Source organism: Strigops habroptila, chromosome 5 (genome assembly GCF_004027225.2).
Source record: "Strigops habroptila isolate Jane chromosome 5, bStrHab1.2.pri, whole genome shotgun sequence".
NCBI lineage: Eukaryota > Metazoa > Chordata > Aves > Psittaciformes > Psittacidae > Strigops > Strigops habroptila.
Genome location: NC_044281.2, coordinates 31,769,121 through 31,795,143, shown reverse-complemented (window position 1 = coordinate 31,795,143; position 26,023 = coordinate 31,769,121). Strand labels below are relative to the sequence as shown.

Sequence of the window (26,023 nt, the reverse complement as noted above, 5' to 3'; positions counted from 1 at the left end):
TATCTCATAAACTGCATCTAAGGCCTATGGGGCCCATGTGAGGTCTGTCAGCAGTTTACATACTCAGCAAGTGTATGTGAAATGCAAAATTAAATTCCCCAAAGAACATCAGTCTCAGCCACCTCAGTGATGGAATTTTGTTTAACCTTTTTCAGTATCTATGTGCTAGACAAAAAAAAAAAAAAATCTTGTTATTCCCATTTCAATCTCATGCTTGTGATAATCTAAGAGGCTCAACCAAAATTAATCTTTTTGTAATCAGTTTGACAGTGTACAGTATGTTCCTTTTTCACCCATATGTTTAACATTATTGTGCAACTGAAGACTACCATAATACTCAGACATTAAAACCACCAAATTAAACTCAAAAGATTTCCTTATTTTTCTTGTTGAAATACACTTACTTTGCAGCCTCACCACTACTGTTCCATATCATTTACTTAAAGTCTAAGCAGTATTTAAAATAAGTACATTTAAAATATGTCTGTCTTGGCTTACTAAACAATACTTTCCAGAATTGTTGGGAAGAAGTTTCAATATGCATATCTGGAAAGGGAATGGTTTTCCCATCCTAAGGAAGTCTGGGATTTTAAAGAGCCACATTTCATACCAGGACCAAATAAAATCTCATCTTCCCAAGGAAGGAATAGAATACATGTGTGGGTATGCACATTACAGCCCAAAACTCAAATAATTCAGGAATCTGTTTTGAGATGAAAAAAAGCTGAAATTTAATTTTACATTGTCTTCACTGGACTCATTAGCATCTCAGCTACAGTCTGTGCTCTTAAGTAGAAAAGATGATCAACACATCAAGCCTGGAAAACAGACTGAGGAGACCAAATAAAAATATATTTCTTTGTACATATAAAAATATATACATATACAATATGTATATGCAGTATATACCTATACAATGCATATAGGACTTGTATATATAGAACTCATACTCATCACCAGCATTGATAAAAAAATCAATGGAAAAAATTACCAAGGAATCTGACTCCAAAGAAACATTAATCAACTATTCTGGAAAAAAAAAAGGGGGGGGGGGGAGGAGGAGAGAAGAGGGAAGAGGAGTGGGTGTCCCTTTTGTTGTTTATTTGTTTTAGTTGTGGTTTTGTTGTTGTTGGTGGTTTTTTTAGTTTAGTTTATTGGGGTTTTTTTTAAACACTCTGCTACTAGGGCATCACAAAAATCCTGACTACCCTGTGATACATACAGATAGTATTTTCATTAAGAGTGAATTTTAGTTAATTTTGATGGTGTAGCTATGCACTGAAAAAGTATTCTACAAATTGTTCTAGAATATTTTAGAATGTGCTAAAATTAGCCTAAAATTTGTAGGACTCTGAGCAAGCAACACAGTCCCATTTAGTTATCTGTGACCTATTAAGGGCACAAAACTTTCTACTCTCTTATTGCAGCAGCCTCATTTGGACAAACTGAAGCATTAATGGAGACATGATGATAAGAACACTCCTGCTCCACATCTATTTTCTCCATTTCATTTTTTCTGTACTTGCTGCACTGAGGCTGTTACGCTTTTTCTTCCCAGAGCAGCTCCTTTCTCACCTCCAATTTCACACTTATCCAACCTGCCTGTTCTCCTCATGCTTGTTCCCAACAGTCCCAAGTACAAAACTAAAGAAACTGAGCTAGCTATTAATTCCCCAGTGCCAGTCTCCACCACCTCTAAAAGAACCACCAAAATGCACAGGTATTCATGGCATTAGTACATCTGCACATTAGTAATATTTGAGACTGGCTTAAGGCAGCAGCACCATACATCTAGTCCTTCCAGACTTGAATTCGTTCTTTCTCTTCACCTGTAAATGTTAGGAAAATCACCTTCTCCAGTCAGCTCAGCTGACTAATAAATAACAAGTCCATTCTATCCCAGTAAAACAGCTGTGTTTTGGTTTACTACACTTCTAAGAAATTATCTTAGAAGCCAAACACTCCTTATTAACAGCCCTTTCTGTACCATGGTAGGACTTCTGTTGCCTTGCTCTAAGCAATGCATCATTTTACCTATGTGCATAAGCAACTTGGAATTTTCAGTTGTCTCTGAAAAGACTCCACAAGTATCAACCAAATGTTACATCTCACTTTTCACTCTCAGCAAGTAATTTAATACAGCATAAAAAGTTACTCAGCAAGTAAGTGACAGTTAACCTCCCCCTTCATTCTGTGCCTATCCAACACCAAAATTTTATAACCACCCAGTACTTCAGTAGTTTTAGTAACTGCAGCAGAGAGCTTTTTCCATCTCGCATAATAAGCAAGGCTGATGGAAAACAGAACCAGTAAACTGTTTACCAGGCACCGGGTACAAAGTTTGGCTTTAAAACTGAATCATCATAATGCATTAGGGAAAAACTAAGCAGTGACATTTAGATGAATACTGCCTCGAAGGATACTTTGTCAAGCGCCTGTTTTCATCACATCAGTAGGTCAATAGCTACCAGACTGAAGCTTCCATACCAGAAATTGCTGCAAATCACTTGCTAATTGCCCATAGGCGCACAATACCAGCAATTCTCGTAACATTGATTTTAAAAATAACTATATTTATCAGTAGTAGCTATTACGGCAGAACCTAGCATGACTATAGGAAACATGTAACGTCTAATTTTATTTACAGATATAGAAAGCAAAGAGAAAATACGAGAATATTAACTAATTCTGAATTACTAGATATTCTGTAGTTCAGAAGCATGTAATATCTTCTTCCAGCTTTAACCGCAATTAAGCTATTTTGGGGCTCGAATACCAGAAAAAGTCTCCCAAGTAATTTCAGATCAGCAATAGCATGTAAGTATATAATTCACCAGAGTCTTTCTCCCCACCCCCTCAGGTACTAGCACAATATTCTTAAGAACCTTAACATTCTCCTGCAGTAGTCAGAATTTGTTTTCCGTCTAAATTTCTGGAAGTTAATAACCACAGTATGAAAGAATCAATGTAAACGACTGTCATGTCTAAATTAAATGTTAACTGATAAAGACAAACACCCACAAATGTACACATACCTCTTGCTTTAGGTTATGTCACCAGCAAAATAAGAATGTCTTAAGTATTGCAGTTAAGTAAAAAAAAAAAAAAAAAAAAAAAAAAAAAAAAAGAGTGAAACTTCTACTCTTTCCCACCAAACACACTGAAATATTTTCACGGAGAGATGGACATGACCAAACTTCCCGAAGCTGTATTTAAGTGATTATGATGATTATGGTCCCGAGTAACCTTTGTAAGATGACCACTGGAGACAAAACTTCAAATTCATACACTGCAACATATTCAACTTCTAAAGACTAATATTTTATACTCCTCTAGATATATGAAAATGTTCAAACAGTGGGAATGTGACAAAATCTCTCTGCTTTTTCAGTAATAAACCTTTAAAAATCAAAAAAATGTGGGGCATCCACAACTTCTCTGGGCAACCTGTGCCAGTGTCTCACCACTCCCATAGTGAAGAAAGGGGAATATAAGGAATCTCTCTATTCACCTGGCTCAGAAAACTTCACTTCCGGATTGATGATGAAATTAGAAAAAAAACTTCTAGAACCACCCTTAAACAGACAATGTGGAAATTTATCTCCCCACTTAGCTAAGTGATTCCAGTTACTTTATATTGGCAACTGACCAACATCACCTCTAAGTACAAGGCAGGTTTCTGTGACACTAGTGAGCATGACCCCAGGACATAGAAATAAGCACCAAGAGACCAAAAGGAACAGGCAAATCCCACCTGTATTACCTCTAGCTGCAACAGGCCAGCAGAGTAGAGAGCAGCTAGAAAAAGATGCCTAGTGTGAGAAATAGTTCAATGAGTAATTAATGCAAAGTTTTCCTACTGGCAAATTTGAAAGTAAATACAGAGAGAGAATACTACAAACTACCTGAAAGTACCTGGGGAGAATGGGAGGTTTAGAGGAGTGGGTGGCAGGACAAGAATTTAAGAGGTTGCACAAGTGGTTCCAGGAGCCTGAAGTGTTTTTCCAAGAATTTGCTATACATTTTGCTAGAGGGGCTCTGTTTTGTCAAACTACAGCTACTTACCTTTTTGCCTGGACAGCTTCACAGGTTCCTCAGAGAATTTTTTAGACAGCTCAAACTAGTATTTTCTCATATCACTGATGACATACTAGAATATTTACAGTAATGAAACTGTATTGATGTGATTGACTGATCACTTGACATTTTCAGCATTTGGGTATACATTACAAGAACCATCCTCATTCCTGCTCATGGTTCACCATAATGGTAGTGATCACTGCATTAACTCAAACTTGGTCAAAACCTGCTCCAGACAAGGCCTAAAAGCAGTAAGCAGGTTACTGCAGAAAGGTGAGGCCATGAAAACAAGTCTTAACAATTCTTACTATTTCTCACAGGAGATTAGAAGTTTCACAGAGCCTTCTTACTTGAAGAGAAAATACACAAGTTTGGAGAAAAGGTAACGCTGTCTCTACTAACTAGCGAAGCTGCAAGAGTTAACAATCTCATATCCTGATCCTTAGAGTACAGCATATACCAAGATGGAATCCAAAACGAAGTGAAGGGGGGGGGGAATCCTTTAGGAAAGTAAACACTCTTCGGGGGGGGGGGGGGGGAGAAAAAGAAAAAACCCAACCCCACATAAAAAAAAAAAAAAAAAAAGGAAAAAGAAAAAAACCCACCAAACAACCCCCCCCAAAAACAACCCCAAAAAACAAACAAAAACACCCATAATCCAAACTAACCATTAAGAAATGTATCCTCCAGCCTAGCCTCCATTTCAATTTCATTTCATTCCCGTTTAACTTACTATCGTAAGATGCTTGGCTCTAAATCCGAAAACATCATTTTCAGCTCCATAAAAATCAAATGATCATTAACAATCTAACACTAACTGCCTAAAGTCAAACACTATATGCTTTTGTTAACGATTCAGTGACAGAGGTGCAGAATCTTATTTGCTATTTTTAAGTTACCTGGAGCACAGAGCAGTCTCTTAGGCTCTGGGAACAATGTTGATGTAAATTTCTGTCCTGAACAGATTTGGGATTGACAGAACAAACAAAGTTTGTGGCCCCAGAACTCAACCACCACCCTCCACAGCCTCCTCAACACCAACCTGTTTGACTGGGCAGGACACAGCCCACACTGCAGATCATGAGCAGCAACATGTGCTGGCTAGCCAGCTTGCCGCTGCCTTCTCACATAGATTAGGAACCCAGCTATAACTGCGTTTTCCTTACCAGCATGCAGACAAGAGAAAGGTAAGGAAACAGATAAATTAATTCCACTCAGTTCTTCACTCCACCAATTTTCATGATACTTGGAATTGCACTGTATCTTTGAAATCTCTCCTTATCACTTCAAGTTTGATCAAAACTGGTTAACAAGTACAAATGTTATTAGGAAACTGAAGAAAGCAAAAGGACAGTCAATATTTGCCTTGGTGTGCTAAGAAAACATTCTAAGATGTCAAAATACTATCACATATGCAAAATAAATGCTGATTTCTTTTGTTTATTCATGGAAGAGTTCACAGTATTAAATGTCAGCCCTACTAACTTGAATTCCAGGTTAGCTTTCTCTCATTTCTACCAATTGTTGATGAATGCTAACCAAAGCATCCTCCAAGCTATAAACAAGCTACACTGCCGCCTTTAGCTTTTGTAGCATGAAACCTTATGCTCCTTCACTGCCATGTAACTAGCTGTAGAAGCCTTCATTTCAATACCAAAAGCAGCATGATTGAATTATTACTCACAGGAAAGAAATCCACAAACTTAAACTGGATTTCTTTTAGTATTAGCTACACAAATTCATCGAAAACGTTGTGAATGTATAGATAATATTAAAGTCAGTCTGAAGCAATTAAATCTTTCAAACGGGCAGGCACATGGCAGGATTCCAATTTTATATTCCTCTTTATTTCTCTCCAAAGAGAAACCCGACTACCAAGACAGATGCAAAAAGCAAGAAAACAAAAAACATCAACGAAAAGGCAGCAGTAAGAGAAAAGCATATCCAGGGCCTTCAGATCCCTCCACCTACTGAGAGCACATACGCCAACAGGCTACAGCTCATGAACAGACCACTGACACAGGATGTAGGAAACAGCTTGTTAAGCTCATTATGAGCTACAGCTCTGCCTGATGTTCCTGAACACTCAGAAACATTTATTAAGGCTTCATTACACCATCACCCATGTTCCCAAGCATAAAGCTACATCCTTGTACTCTACAACTTGAAGCTGACAAAGCTAAATGAAAAGACAAATTTTTACCAGGTGCTTGTATCACATTCCTCATTTCTGGGAAGAGAGCCCAAATGAGACATACACACAGTGTCTTCTCTGGTTTGGACAGAAAAACAGCAACTGCAGAGAAGCCACGCTTTTCTCCAAATAAGAAACAGGATTTCTTTACAGTTTCTCTCTTCCACTCTACATTGGAAATCAAATGTTTTGGTTGGAAAGGAGAAAAGGTTACAGACTGAACTCCTTCAATCTGTTTTCTACCTGCAACAGAACAGCTGGGAAACACACAAAAAGCTTATGGCTATAAAACACACAATTGTAAGAAATGAGCAGAATTGACTTAGAACAGTCATTATCCATGGCTGCCCAGAAAATCTCAAAAAAGCAGTGCTTGTTAGGAGACAAACAGAAGATAAGCATAAGAGCCTCAGAAGATTAGACTCTCAAGACCAGTTTCATGGTTGACAATCACTAAAATAGCTAAAATCACAGAATCACCACATCCATAGCTACGATTACAAATTCTTAATTAATTCTGGTTCTTCACGCTCTTTGAATCAAAATGAGTTCCCAACCAGTCTGCATGCAGGTTGGACAGGCGCTGTCTCTTTGCACATGGTTTAAGTGGCATCTTTTGCACAAGAATTCCCCAGAAAACACTGAAGTGGTAAGATTTAATTTACTGCCATCACATAACTATTTTCCTTAAGAATAGTCTGCTTGTTTCCTTTCTAGCATTTGGAACACCAAAACTCTACGGAAATTCATATGAAAAGTTGGAATTTATTAAGACTATGTATAAAACAAGTTCTCAACCACATTATCTCTCTTCATTTCAGTTAGTGTAGCTATTCTAAACATACAGCTTGTAAGGCAGAAGGCACTTTTTCTTCTCTGAGATCACCCAGATGCAGCAGTTTAGTAACACAGCGTTCAGCATCTCTGATAAACCATTATTTTCATCCCATGAACCTAACAGATTTTCATGTTTTCAGAACCAGAGCTATTCTTGTGGCTCCATCCAGTGAAAGGCTGAGCCCCAACTGTCACTACTGTGCTGGCTGCCATGACCACCATCAATTTCTATCAAATTAAAGCCCTGTAACTTCCCTTTTTGTTTTCCCATATAAATATTTTTGTCCCAGTTGTACCTATAGTCTTATAGCTTACCTTTCACAGGTGGAATAATCATAGAAGGGTTAGAGTCGGAAAGGACCTTAAGATCATCTAGTTCCAACCTCCCTGCCTTGGGCAGGGACACCTCGCACTAAACCATGTCACCCAAGGCTCTGTCCAACCTGGTCCTGAACACTGCCAGGGATGGAGCATTCACAACTCGCTTGGGCAGCCTGTTCCAGTGCCTCACCACCCTCACTGTAAACAACTTCTTCCTTATATCTAACCTGAACTTCCCCTGTTTCAGTTTGAAGCCATTGCCCCTTGTCCTATCACTACAGTCCTTAATGAAGAGTCCCTCCCCAGCATCCTTGTAGGCCCCCTTCAGATACTGGAAGGCTGCTATGAGGTCTCCATGCAGCCTTCCCTTCTCCAGGCTGAACAGCCCCAACTTTCTCAGCCTGTCTTCATACAGGAGGTGCTCCAGCCCTCTTATCACCCTCGTTGCCCTCCTCTGGACTTGCTCCAACAGCTCCATGTCCTTTTTATGTTGAGGACACCAGAACTGTACACAATACTCCAAGTGAGGTCTCACGAGAGCAGAGCAGACGGCAGGATCACCTCCTTTGACCTGCTGGTCACACTTCTTTTGATGCAGCCCAGGATACGGTTGGCTTTCTGGGTTGCAAGTGCACACTGCTGGCTCATGTTCAGTCTCTCCTCAACCAACACCCCCAAGTCCTTCTCCACAGGGCTGCTCTGGACCACTTCTTCGCTCAATCTGTAGCTGCATCTGGAATAACTACCATTCCTCCTTCTCTCTTCTTTCTAATCTTGCTTAAAAAACTCTTCTACAATATTCTGAAAACCTCATTTAAAGTCTGTTTTCCTTCTGGTGAGTAAATACTTAAAAGACACAAACAGTTGTTTGGTTTTTTTAACACTGCCTCACATCTGTATACCCACATTCATAACAATATGAATTATAATGTGACTCCAGACACTAATATTATGTAAAAACCCAGCATACCACACAGCATGTTATCAGTGCCCACACCCAACTTGCATGCAAAGTCCACAACTCTCTCAAACGAATGACAAACTGCCATTTTAGTAAACAATGCTAAAACCCCTTCCTATGGAAAGAAAACTACTTTTTGTCTTCCAAGAAAGAATTAAGCTTTGAAGAACTGTACACCACCACATGCAAGACTACTTGGTTGGAAATCCAAAATAAAAATGATCCTGAAGAGACAAGAAATTGTTCAACATCAAATCCAATGGTCAGAAGGGCTGCTACACTTTGTAGTACAAGAGTTGTCAGAGCCCAAACTAGCTGAACCATGTGGTCACCTCTGGTGGGAAGTCTGAAGAAACAGACACATTCTTTCTCACTGGTAGCTCTGAAGGGCATCTTTTGCTCAGAACAGCAGAAGAAAGCCAATCCAGAAAGTTTCCTACTTTCCCCTTGCAGGGAAAACAAGGCAAAGCGTGATGGGCAAAACAAGGAGCTGGCACATGCCAAAAGAGCTTGTTTTCACTAACTTTCATAGTGTGAGCCCTCATGAAAAAAATATTAAAGCATATTATAATATAGCAGCACTAATAACTGCTAAAGCAAATGTATCCTTGGGCTAAGTCAGTTTGAATTCAGACACTACAAGTATGTTGAAACCCTTTACTGAACACAGCAGCAGTTGCTTAGAAGAAAATATGAGCTAAGTTTGAAATTGAAACCCATTTTCCATACAGTTAATAATATCTCAGCAGTTTGAACCTGAAATGGCTTCCTCACCAACTGTCTTCTGCTTTCCTGCATGCTTTGGCCTGCTTATGAGGTACAGTTAAGAGTGTTTGGTTTTCTTCTACAAACTACAATCAACTGTTCTGAATGCAAAGTTACTTCAACTTTTTAAGCATGAAAGAAGTTAAAAGGTCAAAACTTAAACCCTTTAAAACTGTTCATTGTACAAGACCATTAAAAAAAAAAAATTCTTTTAAAAGTATGGATTCCAAAAAAAGGTATTGAGATTATCACTGTTCTTTGGGAAAAGATTGAGAGGAAAAAGAGTTGCATGTACTCTGTCCATGGACATACACAGCATGCATTTCCCCTGTCATTAGGAGAAATATGTTAGAGAAATCAGAAGATTCCTTCCTAAATATTTGGGTCTTCTTCCTGTATTGCTATTTTAGCAAAGCAGTATGAATACTGAAATTTAAATGGAATTTCAGTCATTTCAGCTTTCTGAATTCAAGTTTAAAAAAAAAAAAAAAAAAAAAAAAAAAAAAAAAAAGAAACCACCAAACCTGCTAAGAAGGATCAGAGTAATACCAAGGGAGGGAAGGGGGGGAAAGAGAGAGAGAGAGAGAGCTAGTATCACATTAGTTTGAACTTGGGCTATGGATACAGCAAGAAAATTCTCTGTGTAATGGGAGAAAGGATATCTTAAAAAGGGGGAAATATAACAAAAACAACTGAAGAAGGACTTACCCCACCTATCCATATACGCAGCATAATTACTGCCTTCTAAAACCTCCTAACGCTGACATTCTATGGGCATACATACTTTCTGGCAGACCTTTCCCCTTCTTTGCTATCAGTTTCTTAATGCTTTGTCAGACAGAGCACAGCTGCAGGGCTTTTTAATCATGGTTGTTCCCAGCTGTCTCCTAAGCCAAATGCTCAGACCTCATTCAGTTTCCCCCAACTTCTTGCTCCATTTTTGGACAGAAAATGCCGAAACTGAAATTCTTCCTCAAGAGGTAAATAAATTGCACTCAACAACTCTGCCAAGGAAAGAAGATAAGATTACTCAGACCTAACTATTATCTTAGATGTCCATGTCACCGTTATGCACAAAACAGAAGCTCTAAAACAATTTGAAAGGAATACCCTTGCAAATCTTGTTGTCAAATGTAATTCTGTAACAAACTTGAAAAGTTGAAACTTAACTCTAAAGATAGGGCTCCCCCACCCACATAATCAGGATGCAGAGGCTTTGCAGACACATTCACTAAGGTGCTATCAGGATAGTCTGTCGGGAACAGACCTGACGACTTGAACTATCTTCTTTTCAGGACAACCATTTTCTGCAAATTACTCTATTCACTCAGTATTGCTCTTCGAGCAACTAAACACAGCTAGATTCTGCATATTGCGTCACGAAGTAGTTAAGCACAGTTGTATCCCCTCACTCTTGCACTGCATAAGCACAAATTATTAAGGACTGCATTTGCCCTTTTGATTTTGCCCCAAGTGAAAAACGAGGGCATTAAGAACTACCTAGAAACACAAAAGAACTGAATAGCAAACAACAGGCAAATGTTTCCTTACAACACCAACAGAAAAACTACTTCCGAAACAAAGACTACCAGTACATAGTAACAACTGATAAGATGCAGAATAGCTATTTTCATAATTAGTCTAAATATTGGGGGGGGAGGGAGGGGAAGTATTGCAAATAGTTTACATGTAATAATTTGTCCTTTTGAACCTGAAAATTTCAAAGGGCAATGTCAAGACAATAACTGCAAAATCTATACTTGGCATCACAAGGCAGCAGAAAGGGATACTATTGCTCCACTACTCTGTATTCCGAAAAGACATTTTAAGCCATTCTATTTTCTATTTCTCCACAGCAAGCAAAATACATTTTCAAGAAATAAACTCATAGGCTTTAAAACGAATCAAGACTTAATCCATGCCAAATTAAAATACTTCTCCATTAAAAGCATCATTAAAAACCTAATATTTTAACTCAGAATTAAGGTAAATAAGTAATATTATTTCATAGTCCACAAACACGAACAGGAGGGGTGCAAACGTGAGAAACATAATGCAACCACTAGAGTAATCTCCCAGCCCACGTGCCTTCTCTGATGAACCACATCAACACCTTGGACTAGCCCCTCAGATTTCAGTTAGAGAGCTCAGCACCGTGGCACCCAAGCAGAAGGCAGCAGGTGACCACAACATCCAGAGTCAAACTCACACACAAGAATGCCAGAAGTAGCATTTCCCTGAACTGAAACAGAGTGAGTAGGGAAAGCAGTTACCCAGTGTGAAATGTGTTCATATACTAATACAATTATGAAATGCCATACCATCTTTTAAAATTCATCAAGCTTTAGTTTTCATCTGAAAAATGGTACTATGTTAATTTCAACACACAAGCCAACATAAATATTCTAAGAACAAAGTTACTAGAATTTTTTTTTAAAACTACCACTTCACAATTTGCTCTGCAAGGCTGTAAATGTTTTTATATTAAAGCTTTTGTCCAGGTGAATTTAGTGTGAAATACTATTTGGCTTTATGCCTTACAGAGTAAGCTTAACAGTTTGAAACGACCAAACAAACCATAACCCACAGAGGCTTTTCAGAAATCCAAGTAAGTATTGCTCTGTGGGTTTTCACTTTATCCTACTATAAGACTCTCTCCTAAAAAACCCTCCCCTACTAAGTTGATACATTTTTGCTTGATAGGAATTACCAGTATAATATTTTTCCAATAACACAACTTACTTTCTAGCTACCAAGTCCTCCTACCTTAACAAAAGTGACCTAAGAGTAACTATTAACACTGAATACTCTTTTGCTATTACTAACTCACCTGAATTGCTACTATCTGTACATTACCTGTTATGTACAGGATTACTCGTGAACATTCTTCCATCAGTATTAAGTCTTGATGAGGCAACATTAGGGTAAGATTATGAGAAGCTTTGCATATTAAGAGCTTCTCAAAGCCTTTAAAATGAGATTGTTACAAACACTAACTGAAGGCTATTAAAAAAACAAAACAAAAAAACCAAAACAAAAACACAACAAACCAGCAAGTCTTACCATTTTAAATAAAAGATACACATCAACTGTGCTACCCGGTTGCACAATATTAAAACAACCAAAGACATTGACTGTTTTTTCATACCAAACATCAGCTAAAATTAACTGACATTGCATCACCATCACCTTTATTTTAATGTCTAAAGAAATGGACACTGAGGCAGGACAATATATCTGGAGCAGAATTAGCAGGTTAAAGTGTAGCTCTGAGCTTACCCAAAGCCATGTCAAATCAGAGTTTCTGCCTTATCCTAATTGTTAACCTTATTTCACATATGTTAAGACTTCAGATACAACGATGGCACATGCTATCTGGAGACCTTGGTTCATGCATTGTCTAGTCAGTATCAGGACAAGGACTAACAAACTGCACTTTAAACAAGTTAACGAGCACTTTCATGAACGTCAGTACCAATATAGCCTAGTTTCCTATACCTAGAGATAATACCGGTGTATGTGGGTTAAGGTTAAGCTCACATTGCAGTCTCTCTCACACTGGGAATATTAACATTGTTCCATTTGCTTGCCCTTCCCCCTGTCGTGTCCCCCCGTCGTGTGTGTCCCCCCCCCCCCGAGCTTTCTTTCCCCTTCAGGAATAGGAGAGCTTGCTGAACAGATTTGGTTGAATCTAATAGAGTTCAAGAGTCACCAGGAAGGAGAAAATTTTTGTGGGGAGGATGAGGACATGTAGACGGTAGAAGTACATACACCATACCTTAGAAGACCACAGAACAACAAACGTTTTTATTGCTCTTCAGTTTTTCCTCCTCCAAGTTCCCTCTTCCCCCACACATTCACCCCCCAATCACTAAAATTAACTCTCTCCAGTCCTGAAAGATAGCTTCATGCCATTGAACTTTTTAACTGAACTGTCAATCCAACAAAAAAGCCTTCGAAGTATCTACATTTATGCTGGCTAACTATACCACTGCCTCTAATTGCTCAATGTTCTGAGTGACATCCTCAGAGACAATTTTTATTTATTTTGGATTAATCTACACAGAAGCATAATAGCTGCTTAAACCATCCAAGTTCCATTTAGACTAACTGTCCAAAATAAAAAGCTGCAGTCTTGGTTTCCTTACCCTTATTTAAAGACCCTCCTAGGATGTTTAGCAAAGATTCATTCTCAGTTGAATTTAATTTCTGAAGAAAGCTATGAAATGGACCTTTATCTTCATTTGACCGGGTGTAAACAGAATGTAATAGATTCTGAAAGAATAGTTTCATCAGATCAAGATCCACCCTATCATTCCCCGCTTCTGGATCAACTGCAGTCAGTAAAAACTACTCCAGGAAAGCATGCAAGAACAGAATTCCTTCAGTAAACTGCTGATTAAGTCATCTCCCCCTCTGCATCCAGACCACCACTATGCTCAAACAGCCCCTGATGGACCTACCCATCAAGATGCATTAGCTTCCTTACTTTTAGAGCTGTGTATATTTATGGTATATACAGTATTGCCTCACAAGGAGTTCTAGAATTTAAATAAGCATCAAATTAAGAGATTTGTCTGTGCTAAATACTGTTATTTTATTATTTTCCACACTAGTGGAACCAGGAAGCACCAATGAAACTGCTGACGTCTGTTCCTCTTGGCCTTTCACACACTATGAATTTTCAGCGCTCTACCCCATTTTCTCCCCACTGCTCTCTCATATTCTTTTTCAACCTGAAAAATACTGTTCTAACAAAGCTTTTGTACATGGAAGCCATTTTATGGTAAAACCTACTTTGCTATAAACTCTCATTAACAACGAAGGAAACGCATAACTATTTCTTCTTCTTGTAAATATTGGGGGGTTAATCTACTCAATCTCTTACGAAAACTATATTCAAACTTAGCAAAACATAAATTGTATTTCCAGACTGAAGGTGGATCATACAGCTAGATAAACTGCAGAACAACATATGAAAATGAGAAATATTTCAGCAACAAAAATGAGTCAATCAAAAGACAACTACATGTCCCACCACTGTCTGCCACACTATAGTTCCAAGTCAACATTTTTTTGTTTTTCATGTGTTGTATCACTAATAAAATTACTTTGCAAATAACTGAGCTATGCATACCTTCCACTATTCAGTATCTTCTTGTCCATTGTATTACAACTGAACAGGTCAACTCAAATGTCTCATCCTAAGGTTAACTATATCTGAGAATTCAAAGTTACATATTCGTCTCATTAAAGCTGACTATGATAATCCAGAGCAAGTCAGTAGGTGTCATCTTCATCAAGGTTCATCTAATGTCATCTTCTGCCCAACTTAGAAGCTGCAGTTTAATTAGCCCATTATATGAAACCATGAGATCTAGTAACATCTGATCTTGTCTAAGAATGCCTTGAACAAAATTACAGCAACATTCAGCTCCGTGGGGTTTGTGATTTCCCTCTGAAAAGTATCACGGTACCTTACAAACACTTCAGAGCCTGAAAGCAGCCCCTAGAAGTCTGACAGAATTCCATTTCATGGGTCCGAAGCTTTTTACATACACATTGTAAATACGTGCTAATTAAAAAAAAAAATTAAAAAAAAGTATATATACACCTTTGTGCAACTGAGGTTCAGAAAAGTACTCTTTCCACCCAAATAATTACGTAAGGCAAGTAGTAAGCTATATCTGCACCTGCATGGTAGTAACCACAAACCTGCACTAAATTAAAGCCAGCAACTTATGAATTCTATTCTAAAGCATTCTGTTATTACCAACTCATCACTCTTCAAAATACTACATGTTAAAAAAACCCAAACCAAACCACAAATGTAGTGAGCTCAGAACACATTTTAGAAAAGGAAGAAGATTATTCTATTCAAGGTAGACTAACAGGCATTAGCATAACTAACATACTGCATTGAATCTAAAGCTCTGTATTTCAATCTGCAGATATAAGAGTGCCAAAGACCTCAGACCAACATGTAAAATACAAAATGCCTCCCGATTGGTTTAGTTAGATAGCATATTCTTGACAATTTCTTACAATTAAGAATTAACTACTCCACGGTTTTATTGGAACATTTAACCAACCCCTGAAAACACAAAGTCTAAATGTGGATTAGGAAAAACCAGACGATAACAGAACTACCTAGACACTTGAGTAAACGTACCTGCAGTTAAAAGCTTAGCACTGCTGCCTTGGCATTCTCCATCTTCCACGTTTTTGCTTGTGCTCTTTTCTTTTGAGAGAGGAACAGTATTGTCAAAAGTTATGCACTTGCTGGATGCAACATTTTCTCCACTGTCTGGCTGATTAATTCTGCTGTTAGCTTCAAGTAGAGGAGTGAAGTCCTCAGACTGAGCAGCTTCACCGAGTTCCTGCTGAGAGGAGCTTTTAGCCTGTGACACATTCTTTGAAGACACAGGAAGAGATTCTTCATCACTGTCAAATCCAAATGGATCCTCTGTTACCTCATCTTCAACTTTGGGTTTTTTAGGAGCTTCGGAAATATCTGGTTTGACACTGGGCCTCTTCTGTCCTAATTTGGCCATGAAGGTGGTTTCTCCCCATTTTGTACTAAGGGTGGTCCGTTTGTTGGAAAATACTTCGTCAAACTTGGAACTGCCATTTCCCCCTTTCCGGCTGTAGGTCTTTCCGAATCGGGATGTCATTTTGGCTCTTGTTTCATATTCTCTGTTAGAAAGGAAAGAAGAAACACAAATTCACCAACTTTTTAGGGCAAATGATTCTCTTCCATCCTTTTAGGGCCTACAAGCACCAGGCATGTACATTTCACATGAGTAACAGATACATCATCTGCTTCTCTCTATAGACCAACTCATTTACATGTGAATGTCGTTATATCTAAAGTTTCTGCAATATATATCTACCAAGTTAACTCAAAATTCAGTTACTTGCACATGTATAAAACAATGGCACAGTGAAAAAAAAGAAAAAACTGCTAGAAATACATATTTTTTATTGCTTTGCTCTAATTTTATATTTTCAAGCATAGATTGCACAGCTTTCATGAAACACCAGCAGAAAACTAAACAGTATTTTCATCACATCAGAACACGCAGCTCTCTGCTAGAGCCCAACAGCACAGTGCGAGTTAAAAAGATTCTTTGTAGTTAAACCAAAAAAACTGTCAGAACATTTTAAGTTGCTGTAGACATCTTAGATACTAATTAATCACAAACAATGATGACAACTCCAACTCATGTTCTTCTCGCACACTCAGTCTTACATAGCAATCGTATTATTTGGTAATATGATGTGGTTTATGCCATCTGCACAGCCATGGTAAAGACTGGTACACAGCAATCCCCCATGAGTAAATCCAGTTGATCAAGGGACAGGAACAAAGACATTTCTCAATCCATTCTAAGAACATGGAGGAATCCTTGTGCAGACCAGCATAAACCACAACTGTTGACTGGCTGTTACAACTGTAGCCCGATTCACAGTTTGGCCTCTCAGAGGAATAAAGTTTAAATATGAACAGATTAAACAGGAACACATTTAAAAAGTTCCCTGCATGTGTTCTATTCCTACTTTTGTTTAACTCAAGAAGGAAGACAAACCACTTTGTTTCTTTTTCCCCCAAAACAAATACTTCAACTACTGGACAAAAGAACATAAAACCAAAACGATCATATCTGTTTTGTAAACCAGAACTTGTTTTTCTGTTTGGCCTGAACATGAATAGGAAATTGGAATCCTTTATAGTCAGTCTGAATCTAATCAAGCCCATCTTTCCCTCTGAAATTACTCTCCATACTGACAAAATGTCTGTTAAAAAAAGGGAGCATTTATTTAAGCTACAGAATCGAGGAAACCCGACTCTTCCAATCTCAACTGCCTTCACATAAAGTATACGAAAAATAGCATTGAAAATCATGGTTAATAAACTTCTCACATGAGCTATTTGTTCAAAACAACTGTTTTTACTATTCCGCCAAATATGTGGTATACTGTCTGTCTTCCATATTTTAGTTTTCCTCTCAACACTCACAGTTTCTCAACCTGAAGTGCCAGACCAGCTTCTGCCAACATCGACAAACTAGTTTCCAGAAATGCCATTCTATCACTTCGTTCCAACAAGACTGTCTCACTAATAATACTCTCCTTTATCAGACAAGGCCAAGCTTCACTTATCATTTATCAGGCCACCTATGTTGGAGCAAATTTTAAGTGAATTAGAAGTATCAAATTTGAACTTCAGAAGTTTACCAGCTAGAGGGTATTGCAAGGCAGAAGAGATACAGGAGCCACCAATTTGGGAAGCAGGTTAGCAGATGTAAGGCATGTGCTTATCTACTGACGAGAATTCTGGGAAACACCATTCTGCAGACTCCTTCTGGTTGCTCCCAGTAAATGTTACCCTTTAACCTCATCTCCATCCTCTCTTTCCTCCAATGTCATCGGCCTACTCTATCCTGCTCCAAACACATCATTGCCAAGCTTTTTCTTTTTTTGCTCCCCTGTAAGAAGCTCTAATTCCCTATTTTCCACACAAGAGTGAAACTAAGACTTCCCTACATACTGTAGAAAACAAACCGCAAAATAAATCAAATTTACTAGTTTTATTTTTCCGATGCTTGAAAATATTTCTAACATATTTTATACCAGAAAGATCAGTTTTTAAAGCTATAGAAACTAAAGTGAAATATTTATTAACATCTCCATTCCTCTACAACTCTTACAAAAAAACCCCAAACACTTCGCTCGCCACATTTCCCTCCCCTACACCTGATGCAAATAACCATTTCCAACACTACATTGCCAGCACCTGCTAATGGCAGATTTAAATTAAGACTCGTGGCCTGCAGTTTTAAAGATTCCTGTAGCAAAGAGGACTTCATTTTCCCAAAGTAGAGCTCCTCACTTTTGCATTTTCCTATTTATAAGTTTAAAAATCAAGGTTGTCTCGTACAGAGTTTTGAATCAAAATGTCAAAACTCAAATAAACATTGTAAATTGTAAGTAACAATTGTAAAACAAAAACAAAATATGTAAACAGGTTGAAAGATGAGTATCCAAAGCGTATAAATACACCATGCTATAAACTCATATCTCAGATTGAGATTAAAGATAAGGAAACACATAGGCTCCTCCTTGCATAAGAACATCAAAAGATCAGGATTTTGACACTTCATTTAAAATTCCCTCTTGCTTTATTCATTCAGTGTGAAATAACAAACTCGGCCAATTTCCCTCTGTTTCCGCTCCCTGCTCCTCTCTCCTGCGCTGTGCTGCAATACTTGGAGCAGTGCAAGAAATGTAAATACAACCCAATGCTTTGCCAGCGCTAACTCGGTGGAGCGGCTAAACATAAAAGACCCCGGCAATTCCCCAGAAAGCCCGTCGGCCATCCCTACTCGTCTCTCCTCGCTACACCGTTCCTCTTACATAATCGAAGGAAAGGAAAATAGGTTAAATGCACGGAGGCAGAAGAAGCTGATGAAATCCCACGGTGACAGTTTCTTTTCTTCCTCCCTCCCCCTGCGGCGGGGGGAGGGGGGTGCCAGCGGAACCGGGTCACCCCACCGTGCACGCCCGGCCATTTCTGATGTCATTTCCCTTCCTCCCCTGCCCCCTCCCCCCGCCCCGAAAGAAAACCAACCCCCATTACACAGGTCGCCGGGCCGCGGGGCAGCCCTCGGTCCGGGGCGAACAGCAGAGCCCGCCCGCATCCGCCGGTCTCGCAGGCCGCGTCCCCCGCCTCCCGCGAGCCCCAGCCCGCACTTCACCCCCGAGCAAAGTCCCGCGACTCCCGCCCCGAAAACTTCCCGGCGGGCCGGACACGGCCGCGGCTCCCCCTCGCACCCCGCCAGGCGCCCGCCGCCACCGCCCCGGAAGCGGGACAGCGGCCGGCGGCTCCTGCCCGCCGGGGTGCCGGGGCCTGCTCCGCGGCCCGCACAGGCCTCGGTCGCCGGGCGGGCACCCCCCGGCCGCCCCTCACCCAGCACCTACCTCGGCGTCGGTCGTGGCGGCAGGTGTGGGTGGGCGGGCGGGCGGCGGGTGCTGGGCGCTGGCCCGGCGCGTTCCGGGCGGCGCCGCGGATGTGGCTCTCGCCGCGGTTTTCTGGCCGCCGATCTGCCGCCTGCGAAAGGCGCTCGCCGAGGGGACACCTCCGCCTCTTCCCCGGCGGCGGTGGCACCCTCCCGGGGTGGCGCGGGCGTTAGGGCCCCCGGCGCCGCCTCCTCCGGCGCCGCTTCCTCCGCGCCGGGATTATCGCCGCTCTCGGGACGGGGCCCGGGACCATCTCTCCGCCATTTGCCCCGCTCCTTCCGTCACTGCGCGTCCCACGCCCGGCCGCCGCCCGCAGCCAATCGCACCCCGCCTTACTCAACTGACAGCGCCGCCGCCGCGCATGCGCCCGCTCCGCGCGCGGAGCTGACGCGAGCCCGCCCCGCGCGGCGCCTGCTGGGAGCTGTAGTTCGCAGCCCGGTGCGAGCCCGGCTCGGTGGGGGTCGCCCCTCCCTGCACGGGGCCACGAAAGGCCCTCGGGAGCCGGCAGCAAGGCCCGCGCTGTATTCCGCCCCGCGCTCTGTTCGGCCCGCGAGGGTCCCGTCGCTCAGTGGCGGCCGGGACGGGCTGGGACGGCGCGGCCTGACGGGATCCGCGGGCTCTCCAAGGCGGCCTTCGCTCGGGCCCGCGCCCCCAGGGGGAAGTGCCTCCGCAGCGGTTCTGAAGGCGAGGACAGCGCGACCGTCCGCGGACAGACCAGCCCGGCCGCGGCGGAGCCCGGCCCCGGCGCCCCACCAGGCCGCGGGTGGAGCACAGGGGCCCCGAGGTGGGCCTGGTGCCTCCCGGGCAGCCAGGCCTCGTGGTGTGGGGCGGCCCGGCGGCAGAAAGCAGCTGGAGCGGGCGGAGGTACGGTGGGAACCCTCCTGAGCAGGGTGGGAGCACGGCGGGCACCGAACCAGCCCTACGTCGACTCCATTAAAAGTTTGTTACGCCAAGCAGCAGCTGGCAGCCTCAGCCGGGGGAGCGAGGGCCCCCTGCACTCATCGCAGCACTTCATTGGTACTCACAGTGGTTGCACAGTCCCAAGCCTTTACATCCGCTGCAAGGAGGAAACGTGCTCTGCTGAGAAGGCCCATGAAACCCAGATAGCGCAGACGGTAAAAATAGTGGCTTTCACAAGCTCCTACTTCCACAAGCACCAGCTTATACAAAGCAGTTACATCCACCCACGTACATTATATTTATGCACACCTTTGAGACTTAATGATACACTCCGAGTAGGGTGAAAAAACACTCCGTGGAGATTGTGTCATACAGCAAATGCGTACAGGCAGCACACAATCATCACATCCACGATTCTACATTCTGTAAGCAGCATTTCATAAAATACTTGTGGAATAGAAAACTAAGGATGTACTATTAGAAAAACAGTGCATTAAAAAGAATGTCATACTCACAGTCCGGTAATTCTGCAGAGTGAGGAGCTCAGGAAAAAAAAAAAGAAGGCAAAAGCAAACCAAAATACCCCTCTACAACCTTGGAACCTAAACTGGTTTCATAACACATTGGATGATACAACAGCCATCTGTTGTTTGAGGAAAGGTTTTAAAATACAGGTCCCAAATGCAAAATGAATTAAATAAGAGGCTGATGGCACTGCACAGAAGGGGTGAGAGTTGTCTTGATACTTGTAGTTAAGAAACATTACTTTTTTATTAGTTTTACCTTTAACCCATGCAAAGTTACTGGCTTTCAATAAAGAGATGCAAGACTATTGTACTGTTTAGTGATCCTGCAAGTAAGTTGATCTGGGGCCTTTACCAGGTACCTGCTGATGTGTTGGTAGCTTTTTGGTACTACTTCTGAAGAACAGACTGACTCTGAATGTGCTCTCTAAAGCTGGGATACAGTGGTGAGAGTGTATATAACTCAACAGCATATGACTAGAGAGAGTGAAGATAAAACAGACTGAACCTTGTGCTGAAGTGTACAAGCTCCATTTGAGATACAGTTGAGATTTGTTTCAAAGAAAGCTTACAAGGTCACCTGTATTTAACCACCTGACTCAGCTGTTGAAGAGCTACTGTAAACAGGTTACCATTTTTTTAAATACAGAATTTGAATATATGAAGTGAGATTTTTTTTCTCTGTGAGTATTCTTGTATCAGAGCTACTAAGCAGCTCATTTAAACTTCAAGAGCAAAATGGATAGCTAAACCAGTTTGAGTTTTGCATACTGTTGTGAGAGTCTAAAAGTTGTATTTGGTGACTGACTGATCTGTTAGACAAAGAGGAAGAAACAGTACTATGAGAGCTAAAAATAATGTCAGGCTCCGTGGAGTTCTTTACAACACTAAAACCCCCTTTGTCCTGAGAACCAGAGTAGGTGAAGAGTATGGCCAGAGTAAGGAAGGGACACCAAGAAACTATTTGGAAATAGGTTCTATTTGGATATAAAGTTAATTAAGAGCTAAAATGAAATGAAATATGTTTCTAACTTAAACATGAGGCTGCATAAGTGATTTAAACAGTAATCTAGAGAATTCTGCAGTACAGTGACTAACTGAATGTCATCTGGAAGCTCTCACGCACCCTATACCCCCTGGCTGGCTTCATATTTCCAACAGTATTTTCAGTCTTTGTATAGAATCTCCATACAGAGTCATCTGAAACACTGCAGATTCATGATCATGACGCAATTTCACATGACTAACAGAGGATGAATTAAACTAATTTATGTGCTTCTTGTCCTATCTTGGGTATCAGCAGAAGCCTACAAGTCTGGTAAAATCTTCTACTTAGATGATGATGGAAAACAAACATTGTTATGTTCAAGAACAACATAGAGATGGGCCAGTTTTCTGCACCTGGCTTAATACGCTTTTGAAAATTTCACATCTCGTAACTTAATGAGCTTGGCAATTAACATGTTAAGCTTTGCTATTTTCATCTGGCTTACCTCAAATATGCAAGTACCAAGACTCAGCAAATAAAAGCCAAATCCCATCTACGTCTGGCAATAGTTATGTTTAATTTTCAAAGAGGGTGGAATTCAACAGGCATCTTATATTTTTCGTGGAATTCTATTATTGATAGTTGCCAAAACCCGACCACACAAAACCCTTCACAAAAAAAAAAAAAAAAAGAGGCACATGAAACACTCCAGTTTGGCGTTTTTCCATGAGAACAGCAGTGGGAGGAAAGCAGCCATCTTACAACTTCAGCTTTTCCATCTTAAAACTTTTCTGGGAAAGCCAAAGTGAGTCCTACAGCTTCCTGTTGCATTCCATTCCACTCCTCCCTGCAAGACAAACTAGCATCTTTGCTGTTCTACAATGAAGCCAGAAAGCACTGAAAAACACAGCTCAAATACATCAAAGCTGGAGATAGGAGAGATAAAAGTATAACAGTAGAAGGAACATGTAAGAAGGATAGAACAGATGTTTGGGTACATCACATCTTAATGCATTTTAGAACCCTCCCAGTTCTCTTTCTGAGGTTCTGTTCTGAGATCTCTGTGCCGGGAACACCACAGACTTTTCAAAATGAGCTGTAGCCTAGTACAGAGCCTTTCACATAGTGCAGTCTTGAGGCAGCCATTAAAACATTTTAAACTGTTTCATTTTTTTCCAAAAGAAAACGGAAGCTTTCCCATGCAGCAGATACTCTGTGGGGAGATGAAGACAGTCACAACCTTCCAGAAGCTATCAGGAAGGTTTCTCAGTGCTGCCTCATGAACAAAAACTAGCATTTGACAGTAATATCAGCTTAAAGAGAGCTACAGACAGACTTTAAAAGGACCATAGCACTAGGTATCCTTCATATCAAGTACATAAATTAACAGCAGAACATATTCTTGCTCCACTCCTTTTCCCACAAAAGGAGAATAAGCTCAATAACTGTTTGCCCTGCTTCCCAGCACAACACTGCCCAAGCAGCAAAGCTTAACTCACAGGACGGCTCTCCCTATTACTCCTCATGCCCAGACCACTCCCCTCAGAACCATGAAAGCCAGGGCCCTCTCAGTCTGCTCAGCAGCTTCTCCCTTGCCATTCTTCTGCATCTCAGGCTAGTCACTATTTGCCTCCCAAGTTCTCTCCAGCTTCCTATAGTACTTCTTCCCTTGCCCTTTGTCCAGGTGGGAAGGGATGCAGGAGAAGAGGATGTTCTGCAGTTCTTCCTGCACTCACAGCTGCTGCAGTGCTTTCATGTCCCAGCTAGTGCCACTTAGAATGCTAAACATTTCAGTGTGTTTTGCTTTTTCTTTGCAAAATGTCAGTCTCCTCCTGTTTCTGTCCTCCAAGCGTCACACGCACGCATGGGTCAGAGCACTCAGGGATTTGCCATTTCAATCCACTGGGGCTAGAATTTCCCCCTTGCTATTTGCATAGCAAAAGGAGGGTAAAGAGACACATTAAGTAACTAATTACTATGCTTTAGTCAACCTCTCTGAAACAGCTCTGAAAATAGTTATTTATACATTAGTACTATTACTGATGCATGCTTGAGGAAGCTCAGCAACACCACCAGCAGCAGCATGGCGGTGGGTGAGAACAGCTAGGTTGCACTGAGAGCAGGAGCGGCTGGATCAGAGCAGATGTGGTGGGTTGACCCTGGCTGGACACCAGGTGCCCACCAGAGCCGCTCTATCACTCCCCTCCTCAGCTGGACAGGAGACAGAAAATAGAAGGAAAGACTCCTAGGTTGAGATAAGGACAGGAAGATCACTCAGCAATTACCGTCACGGGCTTGGGGGAAATTAGTTTAATTTATTACCAATCAGAGCATCTTGGAGATGGCTGGTATTGGTTCTGTCAATCAAAGGAGAAGCTTCTAGCAGTTTCTCACAGAAGCCACCCCTGTAGCCCTCCCTGCTACCAAGACTTTGCCACACAAACCCAATACACTTTCCTATCAGAGAAAACATGAGGCAGAACATACAGTAGTGGGGAGGGAGGGGAGATCTGCAACCCAGTGTACAAGGAAGTCTGATTTCTGTCAAAAATATCTTTTCTTAGGTATTTCCAATGGATCGCATACTTCTTATTTCTGACACTGAACCCTGAGAGAAAAGAGACTGAAAGGTATTCAAATAGGGGATCTTTATATAGTTTTGGATCATGTTTTTCAGTATTTGCATAATATGCTAGCTGTCTTGCCATATGAGGTGGTCAAACCAAGACAGAGTAACTGAAAGGTTAAAACAAGCACCACCAGACAGAGCAAAGGAATGCTCATAAGAGTACAGCAAACGGCCAGTTCTCTGGGATAAAAAAAGAGTTCCCTGGATTATGGCACTAATGAATCAGACCTGGGCAGCTAGCAGGAAAAGTTGCACGACTCCACCTTCTCTTTGGCCTGTACACCCATCTTTTGCAATGAGGTGAGAGGCAGCCTGATCTCTGCAATATAAAAGCCTCTGGAAAGACTAGTTTTACTCGATGAGCCAACAGTAGTCATTCACCTACGGCTAAATTCTCAGTGGTTGTTCTGTGCAGTTTTTTTCCCCTGGGTGATCAGCCTGCAAGCCTACTGGAAAAACCTGTGGTGAAATACTAGTGGGAAAAGCACAAAGTGGGTTTCACCTTGTTGTAATTGTCAAGGTCAGAACTTTATTCTGCCATGCAGTTTATCTCAGCAAGCTCTGCTGAGAAAGTAACCGCCTGTGCTGTTTCCCATGAAGATTTTACAATGTGCCAAGGTGTTTCAGGAATAAAAACCTCATTTGCAGTGAGGATGCAGCCTAACTTTAAAAGCAGCGAGGAAGGTCGAGGTTCTTTGGTCAGGTAAAGTTTCCATTGCATTGTTATGGAATAAAAGGGGGCTGACTCTTTCAAATGCCTGAGATCTGTTGCAGCCTTATAGGAGAACCAGATTCAATACCAACCTTATCCTCTACCTGATTTTCTTTTTGTTTGTTTGTTTTTTGCAATTCTTTTAAGAACTTATTGTTTCACATTATTATTGAATTTATGTCTGTCTTCATGGTGGCAGCCCTTACGGAAAGCTACCAAAATGTACCAACATGGTACTTGCTGGGGAATGAAAAACATGGAAATACAACAAGCAATTGGTGTGTTAAACTGTTCTTACACAGAGTTCATTGGTGGGACTGTCATTGTCCTATTCTATTTCTCCTCCAGCAACCGGGTAGCAGCCATTTGGAACTAGATGATCTTAAGGTCCTTTCCAACCCTAACTATTCTATGATTCTATGATTCACCAGTTAAAAAGGGCATGCACATGACCAAAACTTACATATTATGTTCCTTTGTCCTCTTAGCTTTATTAGGTCTGTGTGTGTCTCTTATATGCAGATGCTATAATTCAGATCCCTTTTGAGTTTTTATTTACAAGATTTTTGTTTTCACCTTTGTATTTCGCAAGTACTTGTTTCTACTTTTTAGAAAGAGTAGAACTTGGCCAGTAGCTAAGCACTTCCACAGCAGTTACAAAACATTAAACCATAGCAATATGAGATCAAACAACTAAGCTGCACAGTATGTGTGGCCTCTAAGGGTCATATGTAGTGATACAAAGAATAGCAACATAAACTACAACTGGAAAAGAAAATCCACGGAGAATTAAAACTTGTGGGACTAAGAAGGACTGGATGGACGTGTCCCTGAAGGTCATGGCAGAATTAATGTACTATCTAGCAAATTAAGCTGATAAAATGAAAGTTAAAAAAAAATCATTAAATTACGATTTCCTCATGGGAAGCTAGGAGGCAACAAAATATCAGTTAGTGACTTCATTAGTTTCCTGCCAGAATACAGCCCTGAAAAAATTACTTTCACCTTTATTCAAATTACAGTGCAGCACCATGAAGAAAGCTGCAGTGTCTTCTGCCTCTTACACAAAAGCCTGGTACGTCCAGGGCCATA

The 26,023-nt window shown here is 41.1% G+C and overlaps 1 protein-coding gene across 4 annotated transcripts in view; it reads right to left on the bottom strand.

The window, feature by feature from the left end:
* WAPL (WAPL cohesin release factor) overlaps window positions 1–19,575 on the bottom strand; it is a 71,193-nt gene extending 51,618 nt beyond the window's left edge. For 2 of the 4 annotated variants that reach the window (XM_030488850.1, XM_030488852.1), the window contains exons 1-2: window positions 19,140–19,575; window positions 15,331–15,854 (exon numbers count right to left, since the gene is read on the bottom strand). In XM_030488850.1, the coding sequence (XP_030344710.1) occupies window positions 15,331–15,832 (502 nt within the window). In that variant the 5' untranslated portion in view covers window positions 15,833–15,854; window positions 19,140–19,575. Of the gene's footprint in view, window positions 1–14,635; window positions 14,737–15,330; window positions 15,855–19,139 lie in introns of those variants that run through there. The other 2 variants (XM_030488851.1, XM_030488853.1) reach the window with 2 other exon arrangements.
* Between the last annotated feature and the right edge of the window lie 6,448 nt (window positions 19,576–26,023).